At 35.0% G+C, this 11,092-nt stretch overlaps 1 protein-coding gene across 1 annotated transcript; it reads left to right on the forward strand.

Annotated features, from left to right (window-relative positions):
* Positions 1-208: 208 nt before the first annotated feature.
* On the forward strand, positions 209-10,154 carry SDCCAG8 (serologically defined colon cancer antigen 8; the record flags this gene model as incomplete). Its single annotated transcript, XM_009873260.1, has 7 exons — positions 209-322; positions 710-835; positions 1,137-1,277; positions 2,824-2,888; positions 5,122-5,310; positions 7,348-7,486; positions 10,002-10,154. Coding segments are annotated over 7 exons (927 nt in total), but the record flags the coding sequence as incomplete, so codon positions are not given.
* Positions 10,155-11,092: the final 938 nt, after the last annotated feature.

Genomic DNA, 11,092 nt, shown 5'->3' on the forward strand with positions numbered 1-11,092 from the left:
TCATTTACGAATCAGTTTGTGGTTATGATTTAATCCTGCTTTATAGCTGTGATTACTCAAGCAGTTGTACATTTTGACAGAACTGACATATTTACTTCTCATGATCTAGTAGTTGGTGACTTTTTATTAAGTGGATATAGTATTCTGTGTATAAGCAACATCTTACTGCAATAAATGGCAAACACTTGCTCTTCTTTACTTCCTTCAGAAACCCACAGAAGCTGCAACTGGAGATTTACTATCCCTTTCTGATCTCGTTCCTATAATCAATGATCAGTCACAGTACATAAACCATCTAGAAGCAGAAGTGAAGTTTTGCAAGGTATTAGACAACTTATTTCAACTACTAAAACCCTAGTCCCCTAAATACGAAGAATTACTTTAAAACCAGCCTACACTTAGGCTTATGGTTGATTGTTGTAATGACCAAAACTGAGCCAAACGCAGTTTGGCAGTAGATATTGAGCCTTACTGTGCATCTTGAAGCCTGCATAGTGTTTGAGGGTCTTCAAAGACATTTTTACATCCTATTTCAAATAAAAAATAAGCATTTTTTAAAAAGAAGATATATGGAAATTTAAGCTACAAAACTGTGAGACCTGTCTTCTGAGTATTCTTATTCTCTCTGAAAGGGTTAAAATACTTGAACATGTTAATCTAGACTTGTTGTCTCAAGGAGTTTTTTACATGCAGTTCCTGTATCCTTTAGGAGGAATTGTCTGGGGTGAAAAATCGAGTACAAGTAGTTGTACTTGAAAATGAGGAACTCCACCAGAAACTGAAATTCTTAACTGAGGAACATACATTGAGAGAACAAACTCTTATAGATGCCTCGGTAAGTTTTTATTTTTATGTTGTTGTTTTAATCAGTGTTCAAGGACCTGATTCTTTTTAAGGAAGACTGTATAAATGGTAATCTGAAAACTGAATTTTAGTCAAAATTTAATGACAGTTTGTAAACCTAGATTTCTGTGGATAACATCATTATTGTAGCTTGCCCTCTTAATTAACTTGTTTATTACTTCTTATATTCTGCCATAATTAAAATTATAAGATTCAGTACGCCTATAATTAACATTTGTTTAAAAAAAATAGCCTACATAATTATCACTGAAGCATTAATATTTTTATTTTAGGCAAATATGCAGAACTCCTGCCCTGTAGGTGCTAATGACTGTAGCATGCATCAGCTCGTCACCTCATCACCAGCACGTGACAAAGATCAGCCTTTTGTTACAGCAACAGACGGAGAAATAGAAAAATGGCATGTAGAACTGGTTGGTATTAACTTTCTTTGCGGTCATACCTTTGCCAAACCTTTTGGTGTTCTGTTGTTGCTGCAGTTCTGATGATTAATTCTGGAACACACATAGAGGAATTTTGTTTGACTGAACCTTAATCTGAGACCAAATTTTTTTCTCTTAAACTGCATCTTTTCATTATACCCTAATTAATTTTATTATCCAGTTAGACACAGATGGCAGGTTATATCTGAAGATGTTGACTTCCCAGAGAGAAGTCTTGTTTTAAGAATGTCCTGCCAGTGACTTCTTCTCAGTGAGGGTGACAGAGCACTGGCACAGTCTGCCCAGGGAGGTGGTGGAGTCTCCTTCTCTGGAGACGTTCAAAACCCGCCTGGACGCCTTCCTGTGTAACATCATCTACGTGTTCCTGCTCTGACAGGGGGATTGGACTAGATGATCTTTTGAGGTCCCTTCCAATCCCTAGCATACTGTGATGGCTCTGCTGTACTTTGGAAATTCTTAGCAGTAGCACAATGCACATGCAGGTGGGAACTAGCTCATGTAATTCAGGTAGTCTTCCAGGAAAGCTCTGAGCCTTTCTGCTCCTGGAGCAGCGCAGGGGTCGGTAATGTACAGTCATAGCTTTGTCCAGCTGATTTTCCCTAAGCTGAATTAGACGTGTTGCACTTTTAGAGATACAGAGGAGCCCTAGTGATTCAGAGATCATGTTGTCTCTGTCCTGTATTTTTACTTTGGGAAGATGTTCTCATTTTTTTTTTTACTCTAAATTAATGAGATACCCATGTTTTTCCCAAAAGATAACAATGCTAACTGAAGGCTTTGATGACTTTTATCTGTGTGCATGTGGGTACTGTGGAATTGAAAGAATACTTTTGAATCTTAAATGTAATTATATGTTATGGGGATTTTTCCCAGTAAAATATATTTTTCTTGAGTTTGTGCATCATATAGCTGAAAACCTCTTCAGTAATCCTTAATTCCTGCAGCTGTTTGAAAGCTAGTTTTTACAGTAATTGCATTTTACTTCATCTGCCATATTTATGAGAATCGTATTGATTGTGACTTCTTTCTAAGCATCATAGTGAGCTAAATTTCTGGTGCTTTATCTGGTTTATTATCACAATTGTATTTAACATTGGTGTGGTAATTTATATATCTAGTTCTTCACAAAGTAATAAAAGTAACTCACTATATTATAAATAAATAGCTTGTCTACCTGAAGTTCTTCAGAATTCCTCTTTTATTTCTACTGAGAGTAAGAGCAAACTCAAGACGAGATCGTCAATTTGTGTAAATCATTGTATAGGGTTGTAGTTGTAGCTGAAGGAATTTACTATATGAGGATCTTCCCAGATGTATACAAATAAGAAAATGGGAGGGTTATTCATTTTGTAGACTTTCACAAGTGTGAAATATTTTGATTTCTCTGACACTAGTATTTCAAGAAGTTTATATCTTCGTACAGAAAGAATTAATATGGCTAATGTCTAGATCTATTTGTAAAGACAATATTATAAGGAAAGGAAAAGACACTTATTTTCTCCCATCTTTTCCAAAGGAGAAACTAAAACTTCTTTATGAAGAAAAAGTCAATATCCTTGATGCTAAAATACAGTCTCTAAGGTAAACTGATTTTTTTTTCTTAGAATTATTTGAATAAATTATCACGTCATAACAACACGGACCACTCTTATTTTGAATTTAAGTAAGAGAATGCCTCAATATCTGAATTCTGTGTTTTCTGATAGATGCCTCTGGAAGCTGGTTTTACATGAAGTTTTCTCAAATATAAATGTAGCAAAATTAAATGTTCTGCTAATATATAGCAACTTTAGCAATATAAATTTTATATCTTCAGTTGAATTATTGTATTTATAGAAATTACAACTTGATATAAAATGTCTTTTATCCTTTTAAACCTTTTTCTTTATAGAAACATCATGTCTGTTAAGGTATACCAATCAAAGAAAAACCAAGCGTTAAAATTTTGACTTGTGTGAGCTCTTCCATAGTTCACTTTCTTCTATTAATATTTTATATTGCAAGTTTTAAAATCATAAAATCATAGAATGGCCTAGACTGGAATGGACCTTAGAGATCATTTAATCCAACCTCCAAATCTTAAGCAGTTTAGGCTTAGTAACTAGTTTAGGCTACGTAACGATTTTGGAGCTGGAAAACTTAGTTTTGAAGCATGCGGGCAGTGTTTCCAGCCATGTAACCTGCGTATCTTTCAATGCAAAGATAGTTGAAAATAAGTTATCATATACTCCTTAGAGTATTAAAGGTTTGAATAGGTAGCAAACTATAGAAAAATAGAGGTTAAGACAACAAGCATTTTAGAATATGGTTTTCAGGAGTAAACTTCTCCCTGTGTTCATGATACTACTACTGAATCTCTTTATTTATATTTTCCCTAAGTTAATTGTGGTTTTATATATCTGGAAATTCTAGGCTTTTGTGTGTGTGTAGAAAGAGTTACTCGTAGGGAGGCAAGTTTAAATATGCTCTCTGCAGTCATAAAATCTTAAATGTGCAAAGCCAATTGTGTTAGTGAAAGTAAAGGAGGATCTTAAATTTCAGCTATGTAATCCAATTTTAATTTTTTCCCCCCACTTGGCTATGTATATATATATAACAAAGTGTTATATGTATGGATAAATGAATATTGGAGATTAGAACTCTTAAGAATTTCCACAAGTACATTATTCAGCCTCTTGATTTCTGCTAAGAGGCATGATTTTTCAAACTATAAGTTCTACAAAGCACTTGAGCACTTGCTAAATTTCAACTAAAGTGAGAAATTACATCACTTTCAGTGAGACTATCCTTGTTTTTAACTTTGAACATATATTTACATAGGATTCTGAGTTCTCTCCAAGATTTCTCAACAATAGGTCTGTTGTACCAAGACTGTCTGTAGGATGTATGCAGAGCAAATTCTGTTCAGGTTATAGGGGATTATATTTAATAGACCAACTACTAAAATTGGAAAAAATGCACAGATTTCCCAGATGGAAATAAGCATGCATGCAGTGTATATATCATGTGCACGGTAAATCCAATGCGACCAGAATGTGTCAGACTTACTATGTGTGTGCTGCCCAGATGGCCTGCATAACAAACCAAAAGCTTTGGATTCAGTGCACGATTTGTCAAATTGATCTATATGTGCACAGTGTGCGTTTGCCTGGAACTTCCTGATGTCAGCAGTCCTACTGCTTGCACTCTTCCTGGCCTGACAGCTGCTTGGAAGTTCTGGAGAAAATTCTTCAGAGCACCTGGTAAAAATTCAGAGAGAAGTAAAAACCTTAGTCTGATATTCTGGAAACGTGGCTGACCTCAGATTTGTTTGTATTGCTGGAGCAGAGTGGAGTACATCTGGGTTTTGTCTAGGGAGCATAGGGGACCTCATACGGTAACTTTACCATTAATTTGAGAGTAGAGAAGAAATGCCAAGTTAGTGATACCATTAATAAGAACAACAGGAAAAATGTTGGATAGGATACTGAAATATTTATATAGCTGATAGTGTTTATCTGTTTTTCAGTTCAGTCAATAAGCCTTCAAGTTTTATCTAATAATTTTCAGTGTAGCTTCACTATTTTCTGATACTGCAGAGGGAAGAAACAAATCTATGTAATTTTATTTTGCCTATTAATAATTTCAGTTGGGCAGTTCAAGTATTACTTCTCCCTTAAAGTCTTCCTTAGCCTGCTGAAATGTGTAAAATTTTGTTTGCTACAGGAAATCTTAACAGTTTTTTTTTTGGGTTACATCTATAATTATCTATTGCATATATTACTTGTAGAAATATTTGATTGCATAAGTAATATTTTTTGATTCTTCACTCTAGAAAAGACCTTTCAGAATCTCAGAAGACATGCAGAGATTTGGAAGGAAGACTGGAACACCAGAAGTCACTCGTTTCAGCCACGAATTCTAGCCGAGTTGGTGGTCTGTGTCTGAAATGTGCACAACACGAGGCAGTTCTTGCGCAGACTCATTCTAATGTTCACATGCAGACCATCGAGAGGGTAACAAAGTAGGTTTGGGAGCTATTTACTTTCTCATTAGAAGTACGGTTGTTTACATTAAACCATAAGTCTCTGTTGTGTTGCCTTTGTAGACATGCACACTTAAAGAAAAATGAAAAAATTGAAGTTATAATTCTAAAATCTATGTCGGAATAAGAGCATAGGTCCCAACCAATTCAAAATCCAAGGTGGTTTGCTATTCATTTCAACTAGAAAATATATTAGTCGTTATCTTGTAATTACCTTTGCTGTCCAGATAATCAGACTGTTGATAGTCTGTTTCCCGCACTTTTTGCACAAACTTTTCACTCTATCAGAACAATAGCTATGGAAGTCCCTGTATTTTGCATTATTATTTCTTGCAAAACTTCTTTATCCTTCTGTAGTTGGACATTTTTCTTCCTCCGCTTTGTTGTCCTTACATTTGGGAACCTCTAGGATACATCAGCAGTGTACTATGTTCTGGTGGTTTTTTTTCTTTTCTCCTTGAATTTGGTTAGGAGGTCAGGTGTTTGTGACAGGATGCATTGCTCCTCCCTGACTACAATAAGTCAAGGGAAAAAATTGCTTTGGTAAAAAATAATTTATTTGTTGCAGCCTTTTTTATAATGTAGCTTTCATTTAAGTGATTTTTTAAAAAGCTATGCAGACTGTATATAATATAAATAATAAAGAAATTCGAAGAGCATTAAAATGTGTTTTTCATAAGAAATTCTGCTAGTTGATCATCTTCTACTTGCTAGTAATAATGATAGGATACTGCAGCTTTTTCAGAGTTTGTTAAACAGACATCTGTTTATTGTCAGATATCTGAAGCTTCTTAGGATTTCTGAAGTTTCAGAATGAGCCTGCCAGAGATGAGGTAGTCAATTAGAAGCAAGAAGACTGCAGGAACGTAGTACATATTGCCTGTCAAATGGATACTATCCCTACATATTAGCTGACTATTGCTGGGATGTATGTGTTTTTCTGCTGGCTGGGAAAGCTCTCTGTTGCTGTAATGTTTCAAAATCTACTTCTGTAAGAAAAGTTGTTATTTGTCCTAGAAAATATGAACACACTGTATCTTGTCATCTTTTATTATAGTGTAGTTTGAAATAAAAAATCTGAGCTGACCTGTTTATCTTTCTCAAACCATTATTTCATTTTGAAATTTAAAACAATCTGAAAACTACATCTTTCTTTCATGTAACTTATTAAAAACAAAGATATTCCAGTAGCGATTTTCAAAGGGGCTTTGCCCAAATCTTGAAGTGAAATTTTAAAATATGACTGCTAGTTCTCTGGCAAATACAACTGTGTTACCATTCCGCACAACGTGAAGAAAAATAAACCCAGCAAACCCAAACACAACGGTTGCCAACCAGAATCTCCAGCTGCACCTAAACAACAGACAACTATAATCCTAATTTAAAAGCTTTGAACATATCAAAACAATGAAAAGGTGAAGTTAAGTATTAGAGTTTTACTAACTGTGTTTTACCGTTTGGTATAGGTCTTGGTTCAGTGGGGAAGTAGAACCCAGAAATCTTACTGTTTAGTTTAGTTCCAGTTTGCAGCAAAGTGCTATTAATTTTCATTTGATATACTTAGTGATCTGAATTGCTTGTTGAACCTCACCCTTCCTTTTATTTTTCTCCCTATTTTATGTTTTATCACAGTATAATTTCAGATTACTTTGATCTGTTTTCTCAAAAACATGCCCTTTTTGTTACTTTAGTGTGTATCCCTACTTTGTAATGCCAACAGAATGTTGTTCAGCTTCAGTGTATTTATGACTTGACCTCTGCTGTCATTACTGGCAGTTTCACTGATGGTCCATCCTTCTGAAGGGGAGGACTGGTTATCAAGCAAATGATATTTTCAGTTTCTGCCAAGCTAATCGTGTGCTGTCTTTCACTCTTAACCCGTGGTGGTTTTAGTGTTGCTTTATTTACCATCTTTATGTCTTTTATCTGTTAACATTTTATGTTTGATATACCTGTTGTGTTTTTTTCTCCTGAGAAAAGATGTAGAAGAAATAGCTGTTTTTTCTTTGTATGCAGGGAAAGAGATGACTTGATGGATGCACTTGTTTCACTGAGACGAAACATGAAAGAGATGCAGCAAAGAGAATCTAATGCTTGTGAGCAAGTTAAACAAGCTGTGCAAATGGCAGAAGAGGCCAATTTAGAAAAAACAAAGGTACTTTCATCAAGAAATGAGAGCTTTCCAGTATTCAGATCTACTGCCAATGTTAATTACTTTTCATACTAATGAGAGAATAAACACTTAAGACCTTTATCACATGTTAATATGGATTGGACAGTGTGACTATTTCTGAGCAGTAACATGAACTCTGTGTCTGAGTTCTTAAATACTCATGAAAGCTGTAGGGTGTGTTGTATTCTTAGGCCGACATTTAAATTCTGATGTAGTTTCACAGCTAAGTGATAGAAATTGAATGGTAGAATTTTCAAAGGCATTCATGACATGTAGGACTATAATTCTTATATCATATTTCTGAGCTACTCTCAAAAGAGTGCTTAAAATGCTTACAAACAAATCTTTTGCCTCAGACAAGCACAGTGCAAGAACTGATTAGCTAACAGAACTCTTTGAAGATGAGAAGTCTGTGTAATGCTACCTACAGGAAGTTTTTGGTGCTATATAAATAATAATGACTAAATCAGTTTTGATCTAGTTTGCTCTAGTTATCATATACAAACAAACAATATTGCCCTAAATTATTTCCTTGATATTTAGTGACATCTACTGTATTATTAGTGAATTACTGTGGAATTGAGAGGGATGTTTGGTTTTTTTAATGAAATGCATTTGTTTTTTAATAGTGGACAAGATTGATATAATTGATACAATTGTTCTGTTGATCAAATTGGTATTATTCATCCAATGCTGTCAGAGAGAGTACGTGTGTGTAGGGTCTTTAACTATAATCAGTGGGGAAAATAATAATGAGAGTTGGAAATCCAATGTACTTGTTAAATTTAACTTCAGAGTATTGCAGCTCCTTGGGTTTTACTGGATATGTAAAGAATCCTTCTAAGCCCACTCTTCACCTGTCACATTCTGTCCTTTAGGAGTTAAATTTTTTAATTGCTTGCTTTTCTTGAGGTGGCTTCTATGGTTATTGGATATAAATGTTATTTACTTACTGTTATTTAAAACTCCACAAAAACTTTTCCTCCTCTATGTGATAATGTGAAGTTGTCTGATCTTCTTCTTTTGTAATTTGGTGTTGGAAGTCTTTATTTTAACATTTAAAAAGAAAATCCTTATTCAGTATAACTCATGTTAGAAATGTGGCCTGAGAATGAAACAGTGAGAAAAACTAGTAGAGCCTTTAATAAAACCTGTCTTTGTGTCTATACTATTTCCACCTAATAAAGAAAGTAGCTCAGTAGAGTGGCCACTCTCTTCACTGCAGTGAGGAAATGTGAAGTGCTATCTGTATACAGGACTGAATTGTAGTCTGGTTTTTTCCATGCTCAAAAACTGTTGTAATACGAAGGAACAGGAAAAAATATTTTACTTATATTATGTTAATTTAGCATTTTTATATGTGCTGGCATTTCTCTTGGTAAGTGCAAACCATCCTTTATTTTTCCAGTCCTATTTTTATTCTTAGTGTGAAGTACTGTTTTAATTTGTAAGTATTGTGGAATTGAGTAGAATGGTCCATGTAAGAAAGGTGAGAAGTTAACACATTGGACTTCCAAATGCTAGAACTGCAATTTCACCACCCTATTGATAGAAGGCCTAACCTCAGGAGCTTATAAGTTAAAACCACTGGGTTTTTTTGTTGTTCAGGTGTTTCTCTAGTTTGTGGCCTCTAGCCTCTTATATAGAGCAAGGAGATCTGGTAAGATTAAACGTCCATAGTTGAAGCAAATCCAGGAATGTATTTTCAACATTAATGTTAAAAAAAGACTTTTTGAACTACTCATTACAAAGTCAAAATAGGGGAGCAAACAAAATACACATTTCTTCCTGCAACTTACTTCTAGTGTTGCATTGTTTTACATGTCTACCAAACTGCAGCAGTCTTATGCAGACAATTGCTTGCTGATGATACATTGCTACAGGAAAGGGTTCAAGGCAGCAACACAGATGGCCTCACCAAGGTAGACCTGTGGTAGGAAAGATACCCTGAGGGGTGTACCGTGGAATTGATGTAAACTTAGTGGAGGCTGTTAAGGCACTCTCTGAAATAATAGTTTAAATTGCTTCCCTCACCAAGGAAACACTAAGGAAATTGTGTATAGAGGCCTGGCTTTGAGTAAAATAGAAATGGTTAGGCAATAACCAGTGTTTGCAAGGAGTCAAATGTTGGAGAGTGATTCCAAGAGTTTTAAATGTAAGGCAATAAATCATCTTAGTTTTAGAACAGCTACTTATTTGGAAAATACACTTTGAAAACTGCTTCCATCTTTGCCATGACTCCTAAAAGCAATTAAATTTCTAAATTGCAGTAGGTCATGTATATACATATAAACGTACAGATCTGTTTTCAATTTGTCAGTCTTATTCTAGATGTTAACTCAGTAAGGTCTGTATAAACATCATAATAGAGATGTAAAAAAAAAACCAAAAGACATTCTTTCTAATAGTGAACTGTTTTCTCTGAAGGCATTCGATAAATAACATCTTTGTTTAAAATTTTAGGTTTCTTCCACCTAAAAAAGTGTTTTTCTTCTAGGCTCTAGTCCAGTGTGATCAGCTAAAAAACGAGATGGAACGGCAGAAGTATCGTCTTGAAAGGGAGTTAGCTGCCCAGCTAAGTAAGAGGGCTGATGAAAAGGAAGCACTGCGGGAAGAAATGAAGAAGGAAAGGGAGGGCTTGGCAGCAATGGTATGAGTTGGTTTTTGTTGTTTTTTTCTGTTTATGCATGACACTAAGTGTATTGTCAACTTCAACCTTTCTGTTTGCTTATCTTTAATTTTGTTCAAGTTTTAGATTTGAGAGCTCAGTAAATCACTTTCAATGTTGCTTTAAATGAATGGTAGATAAGTGATCCTTACAGTCTGAATAACTGAGTTGTATGCTATGTCACTAGATATATACTAAGTCATTGATGTTATGCACTTTATTTTGCTTGGCATAAGATTTTCTAATGCACTTTGTCAAAGTAAGAAGGGTTTAAGTAATACTTGATGCCAGATTTGTACCTAGCTTCTTACAGAAACATTATTATTTAGGTTGCCAAGTCAAGCATTCTGAAGTTAGCACATGCCAAATTTAGGATTATTTCCTACTTTGAGCCTCCATATATCTTAATGTTACAATATTGTAATTGCATTCTAATACAGTGTTTTTCAGAATGGTCGTACGTACTTAATTTGGCCACCTGCAGAAATGTATTGGAATCTCTTCTCACTTTTACTGATTTGTATAAACTCTCTGAGACAGACTCTGTCTCATTATTTATACTGTGACTGATGCAACAGAGCCTTGATAAACTTGTTTTAGACTTTAAGATGCTAGTGCAATTTGAGTATAAATTATAAACGTTTTCTGGAATCTACAGAGGAAACCTCATGGTAACAGCAGTAAGCGTCTGTGAGATGTGACAGAGGATGCACTTCTAAGGTGATCGGACTAAGAAATAGGAAGAAGGGTAGAGAGAGAAGTGCTCCTGGAATCAGTGGTTTTCATGCTTATTTATTGAACTGGCTGGATGGGCGCACTTGAAGAGTTGTGGTCAGTGGCTCGATGTCCATATGGAGACCACTGACAAGTGAAGTTCCTCAGGGGTCTGGTCTGGGTCCAGCGCTGTTCAACATCTTTGT

The sequence above is a fragment of the Apaloderma vittatum genome, unplaced genomic scaffold (assembly GCF_000703405.1).
Source record: "Apaloderma vittatum isolate BGI_N311 unplaced genomic scaffold, ASM70340v1 scaffold45697, whole genome shotgun sequence".
Lineage (NCBI taxonomy): Eukaryota > Metazoa > Chordata > Aves > Trogoniformes > Trogonidae > Apaloderma > Apaloderma vittatum.